This window comes from Melopsittacus undulatus, chromosome 1, assembly GCF_012275295.1.
Source record: "Melopsittacus undulatus isolate bMelUnd1 chromosome 1, bMelUnd1.mat.Z, whole genome shotgun sequence".
NCBI lineage: Eukaryota > Metazoa > Chordata > Aves > Psittaciformes > Psittaculidae > Melopsittacus > Melopsittacus undulatus.
This window is the reverse complement of record NC_047527.1, coordinates 81,007,321-81,031,926: the sequence shown is the minus strand read 5'-3', so window position 1 is coordinate 81,031,926 and position 24,606 is coordinate 81,007,321. Positions and strand designations below refer to the sequence as shown.

Sequence of the window (24,606 nt, the reverse complement as noted above, 5' to 3'; positions counted from 1 at the left end):
ATTCTCCTGCTCAAAGTGATGGTAATTAGCAAACTGGTATGTGTGAAGAGTGAGCACTTTTATTCTAGCCCATGGGGACTAGTTCGCAGCAATTATTGTTATCCAGTCCCTCTTTAATATGGATATGCACAGGCAGATGGATTACTGGAGTGGAATAATAAATACTGTACTAAAAATTAAGTAAATTGAATTAAGAAACTTTATCAGGAAATAAACTTCTAAGGGATAATAGCCATAACATTGTTTGTGTTTCATTAGTGATGATACTCTGTTGATACTTGTCATGGTTTCAGCCCAGCTGACAACTAAGCACCATGCAGCCACTCACTCACTGACTCCCCCTCCACCCTGGCTGGTGGGGAGCAGAACATTTTAATACTTGAAATAAAGTAAAATATAACAGCAACAACAACAACAAGAATAAAATGAAATAAAAAGACAAAGGAATAAGCACCCCCCCACCTCCACCCCCCCACCTGCTGACCAATGCCCAGCCCACCCATTAGCAGCAATCAGCCCCTTACAGCTGTCTCCAGCTTATATACTGAATATGACATACTGTGGTATGGTATACCACTTTAGCTAGTTTGGATCAACTGTTCTGATCATGGTCCCTCACAGCTTTTTGTGCCCCTCTTGACTGGGAGAGCACGATAGACTGAAAAGTACTTGACTTAGGGTAAGCACTGATCGCAGCAACTAAAACATGGCTGTGTTATCAACATTTTTCTGAGACTAAAGCCAAACCACAGCACTGTCCCAGCTACTAGGAAGAAAATTAACTCTATCCCAGCTGAAACTGGGATAATATTTTAAGAGTACCTTCTGTTATTCGCAGTAAGGTAGGATCACTCGGTGTGACATAAAAAGGTAAAATTAATTTACTAAGAAGGATAGGTACCTGGGGTGGAGAGAAATTCTGTGAATCCACACATCTCTTACTCTCACTGCTCAGCCCTGCAGCCCAGGAATATTGGACACTTGCTTTGTCCCCAGGACTATCTAAGTCCTGTCTACACTCGGTGTCAGGGATCCCTGGAGAGAGGAGTTTCATCCCCATATCTGAGGTGTTATTGTTTTAGGTAGCTCTTTTAAAAATTAGGTTGTTGGGATCCAATGACTTCACTAGCCAAGCAGACCCAGGACAATCTCATTCCCTATATCTGAGGCCAAATAGCAGTTGTTACTGGGTTTACTCTCACTCTCTCATCTTTCCAAATATCTTCCAAGAATAGAAGGTGATTAACAGCTCCATCATCCCTGATTTTTTTCTTTCTTTCCTTCACATACCAGACTAATTTAAACATTTAGGGTTGGCAGATGCAATCATGGTCTCATTTATCTCAATGGTGTTTGTGGGTAGGCTTCACCCTGTGACAAGATATAACTAAAAATGAAGTTTGGTGTACCTGTAAAGAAGACAAAAACCAAGCTCCATGCAAACCTGGTGCATGTCTTTCAGACTAATAATGAGTCTAACCCAGTGTTAACAGATTCTGAACAGCTACAACAGAGCTTATGTTCCCAATTATATTTAGATAACTTTTAGACAAAAGCAGTGACAGTGAAGTTAGGTGATGTAAAATGGAGACTGCTAACTGCATTTAATGCACTTAGCAGAAATAGAAAATATTTTTTGATGAGCAAAGAAAGTTAGCATTCAACAGCTGCCAAAAGACTTAATGTCCAGAACAATTGTAATAAGGAAATTACTCAGAGAACAGACCTAAATCACTGTCACCTTCAGGGACAGGGCGTATATGCATCTTGTAAATGAGTGTTCAAGGCCAGGTTGGACGAGGCCTTGGGTTGCATGGTTTAGTGTGAGGTGTCCTTGCCCATGACAGGGGGGTTGGAACTATTCTATGATTCTATGAGAGTCATCTCCAAACAACTTAGAATATATTCATCACACATCTTTCTTTCCTCCTTCCAACTCAGGGGACTCCTCTTATGTACTGGTGCATGCATAAAAAAAATTAAAATGTGCATATAAGATCTTTACCTTTATTGGGTCCTGTTACTTGTACCTGCAACTATGCAAGGAGTCCTTATGATATTCTTTGATTTCTTATCCTTTAAAATGATATTCAGGAAATGCTAAGAGAAAAAAAAAATGGCTGCATCATTGTAGGTGTTGTGTGAAAAAAATGCACAGATATAAACTTTGCTCTGGAGAGTTTGCAACTGAAATATTTGGGCAGACATAAGTAAGGTAAGCGGTATTATAGAATCCTAGTTGAAGAAATACTGAAGAAGAAAAGAAGTTAAATTTCTAAAAACTACCACATTCCTTCAAGTTGCCTGTTGCCTATTATGAATGTTGATACCTCAGTGAGATCATCAATGTCAGGCATTTTCAGAGGATGCAGTGAAAGGAACTGCAAAACTCATGCTTCCTACCAAAAATTCATAAAAGAAAGAAAAAGAAAAAGTGAATTACATTATAACATTAAAAGTTATATGAAGGGGCTGAGAAAATGAAACACCTGACTGCATATCATGCTGTGGCATTCCTTGATTTCTGGGAATTACCTTTTCTTTCACTAGGAGAAAGCCACAGATACAACTTCTCAGCTCTTACTAACTTTAAGCAACAAGAAAATCCTAAAAAATTAAATCTAAACTTCTGGTATAAGTCTGGCAAATTTATCGACTTCCTAAAAAATGGTCCAAAGGAATAATCTTAAAAAAAATAAATTAATTAATGGGGTGATGTTCTTTAATTAAAGAAAAAGCTAATAAAATGCACAGAAGGCTCTATGCAAGTAGCCTTTTAGGGATAATTAGTTTTATTTTCAAAAGCTAATACTGATTTTATGTCTTCACTTCTAAAAAACTTAGCTGATACCATCTGAATGGGCATCAGTTGTGCAGAATGTCAAATATGCTACCTTTTTAACTCCAGTCCTTATCTTTAACTCCAGTACCTATGAAATACCCACTGTCAGGAAGAAATGTGACTAATCAAATTCATCAGCCGTTTTGGAAAATGCTGTCCTTTGTGCTTTACAGCAATATACTTCAGTGATTTCAAGAGACAAGAGATTTTCCCTTCTTTAAGTCACTCAATTACATTTTTGTACATGAAAACTAGTCTCTCCCTATATCAAACAGGCACTTTGCTAATCAATACTGCTAATCTTGATGGGCAGGTGATGTGTGAAATAGCATGCAATGTATGTCAGACCCAATCTGTTGTCGTATCCCACAAGTTAAAAATAAATAACAACAACAAAAACATTTTTATACAGCACCTGTAACCTTTCTTTTTCATTTTAAAGGTGAAATACAAAATCAAATAAAAAAGAACTGACACTGCTCAAAATTAGCTGTCCCATGAATAACCTCCTTTTCAATAACTTCCATAAATATAAATGAAATAGGCTTTGCATGACATAAAGCATCAGTTAATTTGATGTAAACTGAAGAAAAATCTCTGTTCCACCTCCAGTTAAGCAGTATTTGATTCATGATATTTGTCTGTGCACCTGAGTAATAAGTATAAAGTGAAAAGAAAAATATTCAGAGTGTGAGGTTTTTCTGAGGGAGGTGGTTTTTTTGGTTGTTTCTTTTTTTGGGGGGGGGGAATTAACATATAGTTAAATGTAACCATGTATTTCTTGTAGTCTGCAAATAAAAATATTCAGATATCTCCAAGTGAGGTTGCCTACTGTAGCAGTCTGCCTTATAAGAACAGAATCAAGATCAGAACTTCATTTAACAATTTAAGAAGTCTCAATGAATTTCTAACCTTACCAGACTTGCTGTTATTTAACATGAAACTTCATTCAGTTGCTCGATTATATATACTATATGCCCCCCCCCCCCCCCTTTTAATGGAATTGGAGAGTATTTCCATGCAAATAAAGACTGAAAATATACTAACGCTTGGAAATATGTTTTCATATTATTTTGCCGGGTGCCTTTAGTACACCACCAAAGTCCAGAGTAGGCTCTCTGTTAACATGGAAAGCAGGAGAGAAGTCAAGAAGTGGGATCAGTGAAACCCTTTCTCCATCAGTCTTATCCCAGTTCATCCATCACTTGTGCCCTTAATCAATTTATGCAATTAATCCACAAGGATTTCTTTACAACATTTATTTTTGCTCCACAGAGCCAGTTTAAGAACCACTTACAGTAAGGATGAGAGAACATAGAGTTGCACTATCCTTTCAGTATTTCAGGTGTGCCTTCCGTTTTGTTATAGATGAATCCCACTTGTCTTGTTTGGAAAACTGCTGCATTTAGTACAGCACATAAATGCTGCTAAAGCCAGCTAGTTTCTTTGAATTAACAGCATGATATGTTTCAATAAAACAACAGAATCATCAAAACTCATATGTTACTGACATATAAACATATAGAAGTGTGATTCAAGTGGGGAAGATTTAATCACATTCTTAATGTGTTCCATTTAGTATGCTCTGTGGACCAAAGCCATCTTTTTAAAAACAGCTTTTGAAGATGTAATAATATATTTTCATTAGAATATCTGTTCTCTCTTAACAAAAGTATTTTCAGATTAAATAAAAGAAGAAAAATTAGTGGGTCTCCTGGGTCTTCTCCTTTATCTTGAATTTCCTCTCTCAGACCCCAAGTTTTTCCTTGTTTTTGAATGAATACTGCAGAAGTAATTATATATCAAACCAGAAAGGAAAAAAGCCATAACAACAGAAAAGATCAAATAAATAAGAAAAAGAGTCTGACCAATATTTTAAAAAATAAGAAATGGAAACCTTGTCTGCCTCCAAAATTAACAAATTATCTCCACTTATATTGCATTCTTCAGCTAGCATATTTTTCAACAAATATTTTGTCTAATTTCAAGTAGCCATATCTCTCAGCAGATGAATACCCAAAATCAAATTAAAATGGAAACAAGCAAACATAGAAAAAAAAGTTTAAAAAAAACAAAACCAGAAGTCCCTGTCTGCAGATGCATGAGTAACTTCACTACAAGTACCAATAAAGACCCATAGTTTTGCTTGTTTAAAAATAACTTATTATCCGAAGGCTTCCAATATAAACCATATTGAAAAGCTGCTGTAAAAAAAATATTTATTGTTGACAAAAAAAATAGTAGAAACCAAGGTTCTCTCTCAATAAAATTTCCTTGCTACTTTTAAAAAGAAGGCTGTTGAGCCAGGGACAAAAAAAAAAAAAATGGTGAAAAACAAATGCTGCATCTTCCTGAAAAAATAGGACGGTTTTCCTTTGAAGAGGGGCCAGCAACTAAGTTCTGTTAACCTAAATAATTTTTTTATTGGAAACTCAAAGATAGTGAAGAGATCTAATCACATCGGCATAACCTAAGCATAAACAGTTTACATATGAAATGTCTACAATGTTACATTGTAGTGATAGGTCTGAGGTAGAATTTTACAATCTAATTTGGACATCATATTTCACAAAACAATCACAGAATCAGAGAATGGTTTGGGTGGGTATGGGCCTTAACAATTATCCAGCTTGATTGTAAACATAGTCAATACAGTGAAGTACTAGGTAAAGATCACTCAGAGAGACAGGATTATCTTGATACTGGGGGTTTTCATGACAAATTTTTTAGTTTGTCACACCAAATTCCAGAAAGTTCATACTGATCCTACCTGGAAGTAGGAGGATGGCACAGGTTATCTCTTTTGGTCCCCAGCTGTTCTGTTTTCAAGGATTCTCTGTGTGTTTTTCAAGTGCAAATACTGAATCAGTGAAAAACAAAACTAAATGGAGAATAAACTCAAGGACATAAAAAATTAGGAAATCTTCAAAATGATTAGTCCAAACTCTTACCTTGCCCCTTTTTTTCCCTTTTTCCTTTCCTCTTTCACAAGACTGAAGATCCTGTATGCAACAATTTTCAAGTAAAAAAAAAAACAAAACTAAGAACAACTGCATGCTTTTATAGAGCCTTTGTGTTTACTGGAAAAAGGAAAAATTATGAGATATTTTTTTGAGAATTCAGCTAGGCTAAATGACACCTTCATCTGCAGCATGAATACAGGCATCTGAATACCCAGCTACTTCTGAAGCCGAAGCAAAGAAAAAAATAACCATGCTTACCCAACACCCAACATAGCAGCAAAGGCTACTATGTGAAATCCGGTTTATTGTTCACTACAGTTACTGCTCTTCACTTAATCCCACTTCCCTTTCCCTGGAGATCTCCTGAGTGTGCTTAGAACAGGGTTTGGACCAGGACAACAGTAAAAAGGGTCTTGGGGTCTGCTCAGTGGAGGACCCCTATGTGGAGTTTTCTGGGATTGAGGGTATTTACAACCTAACAAAAAACAAGGCTCAATGTAAAAAATACCTAATTTAAAGACAGTGGGCATGGAGAGCATAAGACTATTCTATCTCCAGTGGTAACTGCCAGTTGCCATCTAAAATACCATTTTAATTTCAGTAACTGGCTTTTCTTGGCTTAAAAGTGTCTTGATGTTGGCAAGATCCTTATGCCGAAAAGATCTGCCTCAAAGATTTGTCTGGCTTAGGAAGTTGCCATGGTAGGTGACTTATTCACGGAATAGCCCCATCTTCTTATTACAACTTCGTAGGTGCTATTTCTCAGCCTTGAATCTTTATCCCTGTGGGAAGAGAAGATCAGCCTAGTGGCAGTCTGCAGAGCTATCATATCTGTTACTAGGCAATAATTTATTGTGTATGAAAAGGTGGGAGGGTGAGGAAAATGTATTTCACAAGATATTTTTCAAGTGTTGTATATTTATTGCATAGATTACATAATGGGAGTGATTCTAAAGAGGTGAAATGTTTTGACTATACTGTGGTTTACTGGTACCTGCTAGCCTGGTGATAAAGAGTGCAAAACCCATCAGAGCAAACAAATATGTGACTGCTTAGAAATGGCAATTTGACTGCAACAAAGAGTCGTATTGTGCAATATCTTGTCTGTCAGAGAAAGGTTTATGAATAGTCACCTTGAAGACAAACAGAGGAGCTGTCAACAACCAACTGTCAAAAATATCAAGTCTTTTCTTCCTGTCCAATACATGAAATCCTGTTGATTGCAGGAATCATCACACACTTCAGCCTTTTTGGAGACTACAAAATACGTTAGTATAGACAATGCAATCAGTAAATATAAAGCTACGCTGGTTATTAATCAAAAGAGAAACCTGTGATCTCTTTTCAGTTACAGAAGTAAATAATTATGATCAAATCATTGCTGTATGTATTGCTTTAGCAACACAAAGACACTGGGCTAACTTCTCTCATATCAATCTATGATCAAAAAACTCTGCTGAAATATCCCTGTTCTGTTTTTACACAGCAGAGTGTAATAGAGTGAAAAAGCATTCTAGCCTCCATGAAAATTTCAGAAAGTTATGAATTCCTTCCATCTTGTTTAACATTTCAGGTACAAGTATACCCATTTCACATGGAAGCCATCATACCATTTTTGTCAAACTGGGAGTGTGAGGAAATGATAATCAGTCTCATAATATTAAATGAGTTTTATTTTTAACTGAAGATAAATTGTTTCTATGTACTCTCCATTTCCATAGAGGAAGCAAGGAGAAATGTTTAAGTTGCATAACTCTTAACAAAATCTCCAGAAGCTCTTTGGAATGATTTATTTAGCTTCAAGAATAAAGTTTTAGCCCAGATGTTGCCATAAAAATAATTGCTGATTGTGGAAATAATTACATCTGTAAAATGTAATTGCCAACACTTATCTAATGAAGCATTTTCTCAGAACATGTCTATGTCTGAAGTGTTTCCACACAGTATCATAAAAAAAAAAAAAAAAAAAAGCTCTGGAATATCATGAAAACAGACATGATTCAGCCATTTGATTGAAAGCAGGGCTGAGAAGTATTCCGCTGAATGACAACACACTACAAAAAGGAGGAAAAAACAGAACTAAATATTTAATTGGTACCTAACTGGCGAACAGTGCTTGAATGCTTGAATTTGTGATATAAATGATTGTTTTAACTTTTTCTGATGCATAAAAATATAACACAGAAGTATTAAATGAGATATTGTTATTTTCTACCCAAGCATTTATAAAATACATTTACCTCACTTAAACATTAAGTTTGTGATGATTGTGACCACCTGTAGTCATTTTTTCCTCTTGAAATTTTAGCTGCTCCTACATATTTCTTACTACGAGATGAAATAGATTTAGTTTCTACATACTGAGAAATAGTTGGTTCTTATAGAAAGTTCTGGTTTACAACTCCTATGCAGCTTAAGTGGAATTAACATTACTGTATCACACTGTTAAAAATGTTGTAACTACTGATGTAAGCTTTAAAAATTGTGCTTTTCTGATAGTTCAGTCTTACAGGGATGGTAAAAGTAAGGATATTTTTCTTTTTAATAAGCATTTGTGATTAATAAATGCTGTCAAATACCAGGAGGTAATAGGGCATTAAATGTTCACATGTAACTGACTCATGTAGCTGACTGAAAGTCTTGAATTAACACATGAAAAATAAAACATAGAAAGTATTTCCTTACTGTGTCTCTCTACCACTATATCATTTGCATTTAAAGTGCTGACACTAAAGATCTTTTAAATCAATGACTAAAAAAAAAATTGAAAAAGTTACTGTATGTTTTTTGTAACACAAGTGACTAAAAGAAAGAACCTGTATATTTATCTTTAATTTTAAACCTATATTAATCACATATAAACAAATTATGTGTCCAATAAAATGAGTATAAGGAGGAAGTTGGCATGGAAACCAGCATTTATGTATATAAATAGAAGCAGGGTTGTTTCAACAAGGCAAAATAAATAATTAAGGGTTTTTAACTGTCTGTAAATTTATCAGAACATTAAAATGCATTAATCTCTGTGCATGCTAGTAATTGTGAAGTGGAAGAGGTCATAGTCTGATTCCCACCCATTTCGTGAAAGATTTAGAATGACATGCGGAAAGGCATGAAGTGAAGGGCAAGATGTAAATCTATCCCAGAAGAAATTCTTTAGTCTTTCAAAATACTGTTAAAAGAAGGAAACAGAACTGATCCATTCTGTTTTCATTCTGTTAGAGATACTGTAACTAATTGCCTTAATAATTCAGATGGCTAAATCTGATCAAACTTAGAAGTGTGTAAAAGAAAAAAATTAAAATACAACACCCCCCACAAACAACAGCAGAAACCTCCACAGTTCAAAATTATTTAATGCATCTAAAAAAATATTTGAATATATATATATATTCTTGTCTGTGCATATATATATATATATATAATATTGTTTCAGGGTAAAGAAAATATGTTGATCTAAAGGGTAAAAGAGAAAAGGATTAATAAAACTTTATAATGATGATGCTATGATTATTAATAATGATTTTAATACTTTACCAAGTACCATTCAACAAAATCAGAGAATCACAGAAAGATTTATATTGTAAGGGACCTTAAAAATCATCTTTTTCCAACACACCTGCCACAGGAAAAGACACCTTCAGTGTGAAGGTAAACAAAATTATATGATAAAATATATCAAATTATTTTATATTAAATGAGACAGGCAGTGACATAATATCTGTTACTCTGAGGAGAAAACTGCAGCAGAGTTGCTGAAATAGTGATTTGAGGTCACAAAGCTAGTCAATAACAACAGCTAGATGAAGAACTGAGTAGCCACTGCACAGGGAGAACATAATGACAAAGCTTATCTATCCATAAAAAAACAAGCAAAAAGAATATCACACATCAAGAGTGAAAGCCATTTGAAGAAATCCCTTATTCTGAATATTAGCAAAACCTGGCATTCTATCATGAACCATCTCCATATGGTTAACAAGACCATGGTCAGCATTTTACTCCAGATGAACTCAGGATAATTAGACAAACAGTAAGTTTTACTTTGTGTACTGGGTGCTTCTCCAAAGTACAGAGTAATTCTTTAGACAAAAATCGATTTCAGTACCGGACGCAGACAGTAAACAACGAAGACTCCAGTTCTCCCCAAAATCTCCTTGTATCATAAATTAATATAAAATTATCATTGATACATTCAGATCTTTATCTGCTTTCACCAGAAGCAAATGCTTTGACTACCTGAGTTGTTAAACTAACATTTGTTTAACTCATTCTTTATGTGCCTCATTCTGGGCTTCTTTTTCATTGATATTTGCTCTGAGAATAAAAAAAAAAAACAAAAAACCTCTAAGTAATTCCCACATTGTCTAATGTCTCCTTATTAATCTGACTTCATCTGATCAGCTTGCAGATTCAGCTATTGAGTTAAATATACCCTCAATGAAATAACACTCTTGGTCTTCAGGGCTTTATACTTGGTTTGTGCCTTATGCTTTGGCTATTCTAAGCACTACTTCTCTATCTTGGAATTTTCATCTGAAGCCCCAGGCAGCCTTATCCTTGCTCTCCTCTAAGCCACAGTCTTCATGCCTAATCAGACAGGTGCAATCAGCTTGTGGTTTATGCAGAACATGAAGCCCATCTCAGGCCCCCTCCAAAAGGCATTACACTTAAAAGATTCTGTTGTGCCAGGAAAGTAATTATGTTGTTTTGATAATTATTACAGCCATGGCCTAAATAAGCAGTATCAAAGGACCATAGTAACGCTTCAAATCAAACAATGACTTCACCTACCTTCAACTACTGTTCATTTGGAAGCTTAGCTTTAGATAAACATTTAAGGTATTTAAAGAGTTACCATTTAACAACCACATTCTGAAATGACTATTGAGGAATTAACAGATTTCTTCTTGAGATGTCTGCATAGTGTTTACTTAGTTTATCAGATTGTGAATCAGGATCTTAAGAAAAATACATCTTTTAAAATGATGATTTGAAGCTTTGTGGTAGAGATCATTGTGAATCAATAAGCATGGAACTCAGAATCATCACTTCTTAGGTTTAAGATCCATGTAAAAGTAAATATGCTTTAAAGATAATAAATAACTTTTTTTTTTAATATTACTGGAAACAAAATAGTGTAACTGCTTAGGACTTCCTGAAAAACATTCAGTCTTGATCTGTAGAAATATGCCTACAAATATACATACTTACATGAATATATACACATATGTCGTGGTTTAAACCCAGCCATACAGCTCATTCACTCACTCCCCCCCCTTCCTCCACAACTCCTGGAAAGTTGGGGAGGAGAATCAAAATAATGAGACTCCCACGGGTTGAGATAAGAACAGTTTAATAACTAAGGTATAACACAAATTACTACTGCTACCACTAATAATAATAATAATGATAAAGGAAACAACAAGGGAAGAGAATACAACACCTCACCACCTGCTGACCAATAACTCACCCCACCCCACCTGACTGAGGACCCACCGATACCTCCTCCCACCCCGCAGAGAACTAGCCCTTCTGGGTAACTCTCAGGTACATTCTGGGCATGATGTGCTATGGTATGGAATACCTCTTTGGCTAGTTTGGATTAGGTGTCCTGTCTCTGCTTCCTCCTGGGTTCCCCTCCTTCCTGGCAGAGCACGAGGCTCAGAAAGTCCTTGGTCAGACTAAACATTTGAGCAATAACTAAAAACATTGCTGTTATCAGTGCTGTTCCCAGGCTGAAAATCAAAAACACAGCACTACACCAGCTACTAAGAAGGAGAAAAAAGTGACTGCTAGTGCTGAACCCAGGGCAACATAAAATTGTGATTAAAAGGAGTAAAATACTCCTTTTATTGATGTATTCTTCGGACCATTATGGATGACCCACAACTGGAAACAGTTCACTATAACTTCAGTCACTGCAATATGTGTCTAAAATTAGGGCAATGGGTAACTCAACAGTTACAAAGACACCAGATTCAAAAACCAAAAATAATAACCCATACCCTCCATCCCTGTTTCCCCCCCATCCTAGTCCCTGTTCCCCTCCTCAGTCCCTCTAACATCCCTATATTAATGTGACAGTTGTAGATACTGGGTCTGGGGGACTGGAGGCGTAAAAGAAGAAAAAATTACAGTGGCCAGACTTGCATGCTCTCTCAAACCAGCATCTCCTATTATCTCTGAGATACAGTACTTGCCTATACAAACCATTGATCTCTCCTACTAGAGTATTTCTCACATGCTTATTAATGTAAAGCTGAGTCCAGACCAATTAGTTGTGTGGAGTTTAAGGCATAATCCATCCATATGATGAACTCTTGCTGCTCTTATTCCTGCCCATCTCTGTGACCATCTTTTGGAGCAACACTACATTTTGAGTGCCTCTGAAACAGCAAGAGATACAGCATACAGAAAGACATTTCAGTCAGAAGATTTTGGTAAGAGAAAAATAACCTTTCTTATTGTGAAACATTTAAAATAGTGATGGATTTGTCACCTGTTCCAGAGTTTGGTTAAAGTGACATTGCTTAATTTTATAATGTTATAATTTCTGACCTGTGGGCATAATTGATGACAGTAGTCTCTTCCTGAAACCTGTATTTTGTGTTATGTAACAGCCAAATGACAGGGTACAGCAAAACATAAAAAAAGCAGTTTGGCTTTTTTCATCAGGCTGTAAACCTGCAACCCAGCTGTTGATTTGGAGAATAGAGAAAGGACAACAAACAAATAAATTATATGTGCTATGAAATCCAATTCTTTGTGTGGAAGTAAGAATTCTACTACTGTTCTGGATTTAACTACAAACTAGTAAACAGGGTGCAGGAGATGTAGAAGGTATGCAGGGAGAGGAGGCACTTGGGAAAACATCTCTGGTTTCCAGTACTCCCCCATAGCAATGGGAAGAATTATGTGAATTAATTTCCCTATATTGTGTTTGTATCAGCAGAACCAAAAGACTACTGAGAATTCTGCTGAACCCTTCCTGAATGAAAACCAGATTTACCCTTACCTACTAAGTCAAAATCAGCACCTGCAGCTGATGTCAGTAGTGTTTTTCACAATAATATTCTCTAGAGAATTTGTAACAATAGACAGCTGAACACAAGGACCAGATGCTGCAAAACAGAAGATAAGAAATGTAAATGTCATTTGCCTTGTTTAATATACAGTCACTTAGGTTACCAATACACGCAGAGTTTGGTTGTTTAATTAAGAAGTTTGTGCTGATGTCACAAATTCAAGTCAGGTAAATAAATTGCCATTTAACACATGCATAAAACTTTTGATTAAACACATATAAGTAGGAAATAAAAGCAATGCAGATACAGCTACTGCAATCCACAAAGAAGCACTACTGCAGCTATTGATATCTTTTTGAGTTTTTAATTGTTTAAAATGTTAATGAAGGAGAATATTGGCTGCCATTGTTGCTGTATCCTAGCTGCTATAAATCTCAAAGGTCTGAAATCATGTATTGGGGCAGTGGTTGATATCCTACCTGTCACTAGCATTCAATGTATTTTCTGCGAGATTTTAGGGTTGGTTGGGATGCTACAAGCTCTTATTTCAAGTACACTTCTTGCATTTTAGGGATTAATTAAATTGTTTTGGTTTAGGTAATGCTCATCCCCCCTCCTTCACAATTATTGCCTTCTTTCCCACCTCTGTATGCATAACCTTTACTTGGAGTAAGCTTAGAGTGATAATTACGGTCATTTCCTGGGGTCAGATCAATTTGTGCTTTAATACGTACTGGGCAGATTTGAAAAAGTTAATCTTTTTTTTCTGTGCCACAGCTTCAGAATAAGTAGCACAATATAATCACCATATATGAATAGAAATTAGATGTAAATAGGCACATGGCTTTGCAAAAGTAACATAAACATGTGCTTGCGTTTTCTTGTACTTTGCATGTTTCCTCCCTCAACCCAGGAGCTTTAGCTAGAAAATGTGATTAAAAGATGTTTGAGCAATCCTAAAATACAAAATTTTTTTTCCACTTTTGTTTCAGAAAGGGTCACTTTGAACACATCTGAATGGCGTATGTTTCCCTGTTCTTTGCCATTTGTTACTATTTATGCTTACTGTTTTCACATTCAAGAAGACATAAGAATATTTGACAGAATCATGCTAAATCAGCTAACAACATTTAGCCAAGTTGATTGTTTATGCCAGGTACAATCTATTATGGTTTTGGCATATATTTTCCAGATTCAGTAGGTCTGGCTATATTACAACTGAAACTCAAAATTTTCTAACTGACAAACTATTAAAATAACACTTCATTATGTTAATTTTATGAAAAAGATTTTCAATCTGAGGTTACACATGGCTTTAGTTTTTTGCCTTAAGCCATAAAGCAAACAATTGTATGAAAGTTAGTCTGGCATGTGGAAAAGCACCTTAGCTGTACCAGGAGCTACAACTTCAAATATGAAGTGTTTTGGGGGAAAGAGGGAATGTTTTCCATGTGATTCCATAAATTACATTCCATAATTTGCATATGGAATTAAATTCCATAAATTACAGATCAAATATAAAAGAACAGAGATGTGCTCAGATAACTGCATTATAGTTTAACAAAATCTGAAATAGAAAAACTTTTAATATAAAAAGACAATAACAATATAACTCTTGGCTCAGCTTTCATTTTCACAGGGGGGCAAAAAAAATAATCTTTGTCTTCCTAGCTTCAATTTTCCTCTGCTGACTTGTGATAGTTTCGATTCCAAATAACTGGCACCATTTACAGTTCACATTTTTATTGTTTTGGCTCCAGGAACTGGAAGATAAAAAAACTCCAGCAACCAAACCCTAATGTCCTCTTTCTTTGAGAAAGACTTTTGAATTATAAACATTGAAACAAAACCCTATCCAGCCAAAACCAACAAAAAGCATGCAGTAGGTGACTGTTCCAAGCATCTAAAATATATATATAACTATACACAAACTTAACTTTTTTTTTGTGTGTAAATAGAGATGCAATCTAACTTTACTGGTGAAGGTGGAAAGAAATAAGAGAACACTGCAGTAGACTCCTTAGAAACTTCTTTACTCAACTATAATATGAAAAAGAAACTAAACCCTTTAGATTATCATAGCTATGAGATGACATAGGTTGAATTTAAAAACTGCTGTAAGGATATTAAAATTTTCTAATGCAATATGCAGGATTTTTGATCAAGAACTTCTACTTACAACAGTAGAAAGAAGGGATGGAGACCCAGGTTCCTGGAATTTGGGCCTGGGTGTGGGGATGCTCATGAATTTACCTGTCCTCCAGGTCAGATATCAATCTAACTTTGTTACACATATGAAAAAAACAAAACCAAAACCAAAGAACTTCTGACTTTAAAACTCTGTATTTAAAGAGGAACCATTTGTATCTGCCATGTGCACCTGCATTCTAGGTGTGATTGCAGCTCCATGCAGTCCTATGCTCTTGACATACCCTTGAAGAGGTTCTCTTGCATTCTGATAGTAGTTTCACTACAACAACTTTGAAATAAGCATGGACGTCATCTCCCACTAAAAATGCAGATGTATCAATTTAGTGACTCTAAAAAAAAAAAAAAAGAGATCATTTGACCATGATAACCCCCTCAGTTCACTTAAAAAGTAAGGAAAGAACATCATTCACTATTTCTAGAAGGCATTTACAGGAAAACAGGGTCTGAGACAGCAGACCGTGGGATATGAGGATTCATCTGCTGGAGACAGCTCTGTGGCTGGAGGCAGTCGAAGTAAGAAATCTGTGGATTAGCCATTTTTCTATGCCATGATACAGGATCACACTGTAAACCATCAAAGTTGTAAATTTGTATTACAGTACCTACCACAATGTAAACTTGGATCTACCTTCACTTTGATGTGTCTTCATCCTTCATTTCCCCTCATCCTTCTCCGCAACAGAGAACATACCTCTTTTCTGAATTTAGGAAACCAAATAAATTTTTTCACCGTATTTATTCTTAAGAATCTCAACACTCATATAGTAGTTCACCTTGCTGATTTTTCCCCTTTTCTTCTGTAACAATAGTTGTACAGAAATAAACTGCAAATGAAATGAAATCTAAATGGTCTAGCAATTTCTTACTTCTAAATGGGGAAAATTCATTCATATAATTATGTAATTTGTTAACTGTGTCCATTGGTTCTCCCCTTTTCCACTGATTATATGTGTGCCTAACTTCAAAGAAGTTACTGTCTATTACAAAGAGCTGAGAACCAGATCAGCTTCATAGTTTACAGGAAATTTAATAAATTATAATTGAATTAATAACAAAAAGTCAAGTGCTTTTAAACATATAAGAAACTCTATTCTAAGGTGACTTTTTTTTCTATTTCTTCTGTGTTTTGTTTGGCCACCCCATAACAATTCCTGAAGTTGATAACCTAGGAGATACCTTTTCCTTCCAAAAAATGCTGCAATCATCTTCTCTACTGTGTATAATAATAGCAGTTTTGAGAGAAGTTATGGATTAGCCTTGGACATAGTAAGGATGCATATTCAAATAAAATACTTTCTGAAACCAGGGAGTTATGTGTTATAACCGCCGTTTGCTGATAAATATTGAGTGCTACATGAGGGTGAAGTGTAAGCTAGAGGAGCAAGGTACTTAATTTACAGGAAATAGGATTATGCTACATAACGCTGAGACAATCTCTTGTTTGCTTACTCATTTACTTATTGGAAACTACACTAACAGGGACACACGTAAATTTATGTCAAGATTTCTTTTGAGAACATCAGGATCTCACTTATCACATCACATAAAGATTCAGTTTCACAGAACTGGATAGACAAACTAATTTGAGATGCACACCTTTCCTACGTAAATAAAGAAAAAAAAAAGTTTGAAAGAGCATTTATAAGTATGCCCATATTTAAAAGATGCACCTTGTGACAGAAATAGCTAGTTGTTACTCCCAAAACCATTACCAAAATCTTTCTCTCTGGTGATCCTCAGGAAAAGCCATGTTAACATGTTTAACCAGCTACACAAAAGACTACAGAAAAAGAAATGTGTGCAAAAGGATATTAAGAAATCAAGATGCTCATCAGTGCATCTTCTAAAGTTATGTCTTCACTCCAATGTGTTTCTGTTGAATTGATGCTCGATTTTGAATGGAATTGGAATGGCATTTGTTAATTATGTGATCACTGTATATTGAGAAATCTAATAGCATATTATCTGGTTTGGGGGGTTGTTTGTTTACTTTCCTTCAGCTGAAATTGCAGAATGAACAATTTATGATATGAGAAAGGACACGTTTGACAAGTTCATTTTTCCACCCATATATAGGTTTTGCTTTGTAATATACCCCATCCCAAACAGAGGAAAATGATCATGTAGAGTAAAAGAAAACAAAATATTTCAACAGGAATTACTTTCTGCTGATAGTAAATGATGAACCTTCCAGAGCTGCTGAGTCAGCAGAATATAGAGGGGAAACTACAGCAAAGATTACTTCAAATCAAATGGATGGTACTATTTTTCCAATGTGAATATCTGAGCCTGCTTCACAGATATAAACAGTTTGCTAATTAAAAAAAAAATCACAAACCATTTTATATGTAAAACTCTTTAACTGCAAATAGGATTTAGAAAATTGTTCTTGTTCCTTGGTTTTAGTGAATAGAGAGCATATTTTGTAAACTTATGCATATTTTTGCATGTGATTTGCAGTTGGCTTTCTGTAGAACAATTAAAATTTGAAAAGCTCAAGCCACATTTTATGTTATAAGTTAAAAATATTTGAGCAGTTTCTAGAACTTTACTAATCATAAAGAAACACGATATAGATTGGTCAAAATTAAATTACAGTATCCTTTTTAAAAATGTTTATGTCCCTACAGTTATTTTGCATAGACATCTGGAATCTTATGTGGATTTATTCTGTTTCATAAATTAAAAACATATTTTGTAATTATATAAGTCTAGCATAGTGAGACAATGGTACAATTATTCTGTTTTACACAGTTACTGTTTTATAAGGTGCTGGACAATGTTTTATTTCATTTATATGTTCTTCCTTATGAATATGGTTGCTGCTTTTTTTTTTCCCAAACTATGATATTGTAAAATTACTTCACAGATAAAAGAAGATTCCTCAAATGTGACATGGAAAACAAAACATACATAGGAATTAGAATAGGAATTAGACCATGTAGAATAAGTGATAGTTTGCAAGTGTACTTCAAATGAGCTTACCTACACTAATTTAGCAATAGCAGGTGGAAATCTTCATTGCTAGGAAATGATGTTCTACACCAAATTTACCACGCTTGAAAATTCTGCTTATCATTTGGTTGAAATAGGAGATCAGTAGGAAGTTTAAAATACCCATCACATTATGAGCTACTTGACATCTTTTTAGGTAGTTTATACAGACAGATAAACTAAACCTGTTTTCTGAGGTTCTATGTATAGTTGAGAAGCAGGGTAAGTGACTAACAATGGGCAGATGCAAATTTTTTTTCCCAGAACTACTTGTTAGTGCAGAAAAGATCACTGGTCCTACTGCTTGCTCATCTTCACCCTATTTTAAGAGGCTGCTGACCCTGGACTACCAGCAGAACTGTTCATATGAGCAAAGTGAGGTTGGCAAGCTAACAGTATTTACATTCAGAGCCTGGATCTCTGTTACTCATCTGCATCTGTCTTCTTTTATTATACAGGACCTCTTCTCAGCAGATGATCAGCTCTTCAAGTCTAGAAAGAGTTTGAATGAATTAAAAAAATAAATAGCAAAATTTGCAATCTTAGTATGTAAAGTGCTAACTCTAAATCAGTTTATAGTCTCTGAAAAACTCTTCAGGGTAGCAGAATTGCCGTGAAAAAGCATTTAGCAGGTCTTCAAATATGAACTACACTATTACCACACTTTCAAGTAATATAGTAAGATAACATATTCAGCTATATTTTTCTGATAAAATGCATATTATTTTTGATAAAATTCCACATATATCCCTGTTTAAACTAATAAGTTGGGGTTTTGCTCTAAATCAAGATAAACAATATAAGGATCTCCTGATCCATGGGACTGATCCCTCACCAAGTTCCCAGACACAGTTTTTGATATGGCTGCTCCCCCAGGCTAGCTGAGCATGTTAAGGAGGCATGTAACAACACAGGACATCATAACTGGTACTTGGACTTTTTAAAGACTCAAAAAGAAGTGGGCCTGTCTTCATGAGAAAATTAGGTTCAAGTGCTATCCATCAGTCCTGACATCAGATCCTCATTTGCCATATTTTAAAAAGCTTCTACCTCAAGGAAAAAATGAGGAAGCTATATTTATGCCACAAGGTAAGGAATATCTCAACAAGAATGAATGTACAGTTTCTTAGGGACAGGAAATTGTGTTGTGTGGCACAAGACAGAATCATCTGACCAAAAGAAATATGCTATATTTTGTACTTAAGATATTAATCAGTCAACTCTTTTTTTTTATAAGAATCAAATATGAAAATAGGAAAAAATATTTCTAATTAACTTTGTATATTTATCATACAATGCTCCACATTCTGTGTCAAGTTATCCATACAATATTAATTTTCTCTGCATTACCTGTAGAATTGCCAGGTTGATGGGGACTTTTTTTTGAGCCTGTGTGCATGCTGTATGCCATTCTTTCAACCCACTATATGCAATCCTTAACATTTTTCACAGATACATATTACAGATATACTCAGATACATATTGCAGATATAGTCTTAATACATTAAGTGCTAAAACTGTTTGGATAGTAATTTTGTTCATTCTTATGTCTAGAAGAGTTAACAATGCATAACATATCATATTTGGTGACTAATGTTAGGCTAAAATGTTAAACTAGAGGAAAAAAATCTAAGAAAAAAAATCCAAGAAATTTAACAAAGACGACCACAATCACCCATCATACAGGGGTAGTAATGAAGAGATGCAATGGGTCTGCTACAAAACATAGAGACAAATACTGTTAGGAATACAGAAGCAATGAAACAAGGAACAGAAAGGCATAAAATATAGCTTACCTGGCTCTAATTACTACCTGGAGTAATACTTTTACTGATACTGAACAATATTTTCTCAGGTGGATGACATACTGCATTTTTCTACTCAGAAAAATTTAAAAAGCAAATAAAATGCTAAGATAGCCTTCCTTCTGTCCACATTTGAAAAACACAGATCACCAGTCTGTGGCCAGATATGACTGCAAGCATAAACCATATATCTGAGTAAAACATGCTGCAAATGCTCATAAAACGGAACTGGGGTTCCCTGTAAATAAAATTAGAGGAATAGACTTCCAAAAAAATAGTATTATGTGAGAATTTCCAGTACTTGGGTCAACTTCAGTGGCTTAGTTTGGCCTTGGTTTTAGGCACTTTTTCAAAATGTCATATATGGCAAGCTAATCAGTGCCTGTAAGTTCACAGAAAAAGTTTTGAACTCTTATAAAGTGTAGTAGGAAAAAGATTGTTAAACTCCACTCAATGCTTTGAAAATTTACCACCTAGTGTTCTTGAAAATTATTTCTTCTACATGAAGAGGACTAGAAAGAAGGAAATAATTAACTGAAGAAAGATATTCCTTGAGGTACAAAAAAAACCCCAAAACAACAGAACAAAAAAAAAAACAACACACCAAACAAAAAAAAAAACCAAACCAACAAACAACTAGAAACATATATTTCTTAAATCAGAACATTTATTGGTGATTTTGGGAAGTTGAGAAGCTATAGTCCTTAAACCCCATTTCTTCTATGTTGTTAAACTTCTTGTCTTATCATCAATAATAAATATGAAAACAAATCCTATTCTGCAAATAGAAACTTGGGAATTTTACAACCCCTGTCATCTTTAAAAAGGAGACTTCTGGTAGTTTCTGGAAAGACTGCTCAAAGAAATATCATTTTTTGTTTCAAGCTGGTAATTTTAAGTACTAGTACAATATCTCCTACATCCCCCTGTTCCCTTATGAGTTTGTTTAGAGCAATTTTTTTTGTGTATGACTTAGTCTCAAATTTGCAATTTTTCTGACAGTGAAATATAAGATAACCACTACTGACCCTGATTATAGTCAAGATTTTACAGACTTATTCATATATGCTGAATGGTTTTGCCTTAATAACAATAAGTATATTTATAGAATTCTTCTTTTCTACCTCCCTGAAGCTACACACTGACCAAGATAAAGGAGATGGGAATTTAAAATACATATTAACAGGAGATGGGGCTGGCAGTCTGTTCATTATAGATGAAAATACAGGAGATATTCATGCTGCAAAGAAATTGGACAGAGAAGAAAAGTCCCTGTATGTGCTACGTGCCAAGGCTATAGACAGAAAAACTGGAAGACAAGTGGAACCAGAGTCTGAATTTATCATTAAAATCCACGATATCAATGACAATGAACCAAAATTCACCAAGGACATATACACCGCCAGTATTCCAGAGATGTCTAGAGTTGGTAGGTAAAAACTTGTCATTATGTAAAATACCAATGGGTTTCAGTTGATCTGGAAATTTTAAGTAATTTATTATTTGAGGCACGTCATATTTGAGGCACTTAATTCTGTGAATATCCATGGAACTATATTTGTTGCCACAAATATATCATAAATTATTGATTCTGCTTGTATGTTTCATCTTCACCTACTCTTTCATCCTTTTTTCCACACTATAGGCCATTCTTTACCCTTTTAACCCACCAGAACCACTAAGGAATGTAGCATATATGGTTGTCTTACAAGTTACTACATAATTTTACCACAGCTGTGAATATAACTTGCATAAAATATATCCTCTTTGTATTTGTAATGATTAATTTAACAAACCTCTGTACCTTTAGACAAAAGCTATTTTAAACATGTAAGTATGTAAATCAATTAAGGTCTCAAAAATGTTGCAAAGATATCTTCCTGAAAATGCAAAACCTCCTTGCTTGTTTGTTTGTTTTGTTGCTGTTGGCTTTTTATGTCTGTTTGGATGTTTTTCAACTATTTTTTTCTCTTTGGAAGCAATATTAGTAGTTGCTGGTGCTTTGTTGTTTTGCTTTTTCTTTTTTTTTTTTTATAGGGACTTTTCTGGGTTTTTTAAGATAACAAACATGAACCCCTTCCCCAAAGAAATAACTATTTTTTGCTTAAAAAAAATGTTTTTCTTCATGGATAAAAACATACAGCTATTCAAAACAGCCACAATGAAAAGTAAAACTGTGGAATCACAGAAGATAGGTGAGAAATGTAGCATCAAAGGAAAAAAAAATCTCTGAGTTTTTTGAAAATAAGTGATAGATAATATTCATCAGCACACATTCATCAGCAGTTATAATGATTACCTAAATGCTCTGTTGTTTTATAGAGGAGACAGTGTCTCTGATGAATAAGCATAAAATACATAGGTTATGGGAAACAACTAACAGAAAAATTCTCAAGAGTTATTTACCTATAATGAATTACAGTGATGGTACACAAAATCAGCCCTGTATGATGGCATTGCTAAGAGACACAATAAAATACCAATCAACATTTGTGACTAATATGTATCTTTGCAAAATAATTTCCAGAAGCTAATAATTACCTCTGAATGCAGTAACAGAAGTATAATGGAGCAGGAATCTTTTTTATAACTCTCTTTTATAATCATGAGAATGGAATACCTACAATAATACGTATAGTGCAAAGAGTCCAAGAATGGTTCTTTTAAAGACACACAGAAAATAGAGCAATCCTTTCCATTCAGAATTTACTTTGCTGATAATCTGTGAAGGAAAAATGTTGGCAGTTCACCTGTCATATTTAATTTGAAACATATTTGTAAGGAGGGAACTCTATAGGAATAGATAGGAGAAAAAGCATGATGTCCATGCTTAACCGTATCACTTAGCTCAACTGCATCAGAGTCAATGGAGAAGCAGGAATAACAGAAAAGAGAGTAAGATCCAGTCTTTTGCAATGGCTGTGAATTTTTAAATATATGAAATGTCTATGTTTTATGAGGATGATGATAGAATAAATACCATCATGCACTTTATGATGAGAAAGTGTCCATAAAAGACCCAAGCAAAGGTGCGAATTAGAGGGAAATGATTTAAACAGCAACAGATGTGCCTTAGATTTCAGTCTGAAGACATAAAAGGGATCTGAGTTACTCTTTTTTCTGTTTAGTTGACATTTGCATTTGGGGATATGAAAGCTATACTGGAATGGCAATTTTTAGCATTTGAAATAAGGCCAAACTTTTTAGTTGGTTCTGTATTGTTGAATTTAAAATAGAATTCCAGGTTGTGTAAAGTCATGAAGGAAGAACAAATTGTAAAATTATTGATTAAGCAATATATTAGGGTTATTGCTGCTGTGAAAGTAAGTGCATGTGAAAGAAAAGGACAGAAAATATACTGAAAATTAAAAGAAAGAGAAAGAAGGAAGGAAGGAGGGAGGGAGGGAAAAGGGAGGGAGGGAGGGAAGAGGGAGGGAGGGAGGCAGGGAGAGAAGGAAGGAAGGAAGGAAGGAAGGAAGGAAGGAAGGAAGGAAGGAAGGAAGGAAGGAAGGAAGGAAGGAAGGAAGGAAGGAAGGAAGGAAGGAAGGTAGGAAGGAAGGAGGGTATGGGTAGTGGAGAGAAGCGAAAGGAAACCTGAGATCCTAAAGTGCAATCCGGAAAACCAGAAGACTTCAGAATAAAAAAATTAAGGGCTCCTTAAGTCTATGGGTTTGTTTATAACAAATGGAAGAAAACAAGAATAATGAAACAAAACCAAGAATCTCTGGAGAAGTATGGTCATCTTTATTAAAACTACATAAAATTAAAAATTAGCAGGTCAAAAATTTGGGGGAAAATCTCAGTTTCTTCCCATTATTCACTTCCTCCCAATGTGTCTTTCTTCTTAGCTATTATATTATGTTTGCGAAGTTCAACAAGTATGACAGCAGATATTTATGAAAGCACAGGAAAATGTCACTAAGAGTGAGAAATTGAAGAGGAATTACCACTAGCAATCTTTCCAGTGGTGTGTGTATCTTATTCAAATGACATATCATACTAAATATTTCTCACTGTGTTACTAAATGTTTCTTGGAATAACTAGATCTAGAGCACACAAGGGAAAATAGTAAGTCAACACCACTGACGGAATGTTTAATTTTCAGTACTAATATGCAAACTTCATTCATGTTTAACTACTTTGACAGCAAAAAAAGTGAAAGTGTAACAGGGATTTTCAGCACAACCTCTCCAAACCCAGGGGGAAATACAAATGCTTATTTGTGCACTAGTTTGTGCATATCCAATCTTATAATATCTACATCGCAGTCTTCAAGCTATACATCAACTATCTTTGCTTTGCCTGATTAAGAGCTGGTTATATCTCTGGATACACCTAAAATGCTTTGTAATAAAGTTAGTATGAGAACAATCAAAACTACTGAAGTGAGCTGGCTGCAGTGCCACTTCAGATACATAGCTTTTATGTAAATGATCATGCTAAAGGTTCACAATGCTATTAACTTAAAAAAAAAAGAATAATAAATGAAAAAAATTAAAGAGATTGTGAAACTCAGTAACATGGAATTTGTCATTAAAATCAGCTACTACACCAAAGAACTGGAAGATAATAACTGTGGTAGCTATATTTTTAGAGTGCTAGAGCTGACTGGAAGAACCTTCAGATTCATGTCAGAAAAGGTAAATTGATTCAATAAAAATAATTCTGTAAAAAAAAAAAAAAGGAAGAAGAGGATATGCTAGACAGACCCATAATGGTTAATCAAAACATAATATAGAATGTAAAGGAACAATAGACTTTC

General features: G+C 34.8%; 1 protein-coding gene across 2 annotated transcripts in view; it reads left to right on the top strand.

Annotated features, from left to right (window-relative positions):
* The window catches only part of LOC101875109 (cadherin-9), a 64,087-nt gene that overhangs the window by 2,064 nt on the left and 37,417 nt on the right, over nt 1-24,606 (top strand). For both annotated transcript variants that reach the window (XM_005149946.4, XM_031049658.2), the window contains exon 2: nt 20,978-21,272. In XM_005149946.4, coding sequence (XP_005150003.2) covers nt 20,978-21,272 — 295 coding nt within the window. The remainder of the gene's footprint in view (nt 1-20,977; nt 21,273-24,606) is intronic.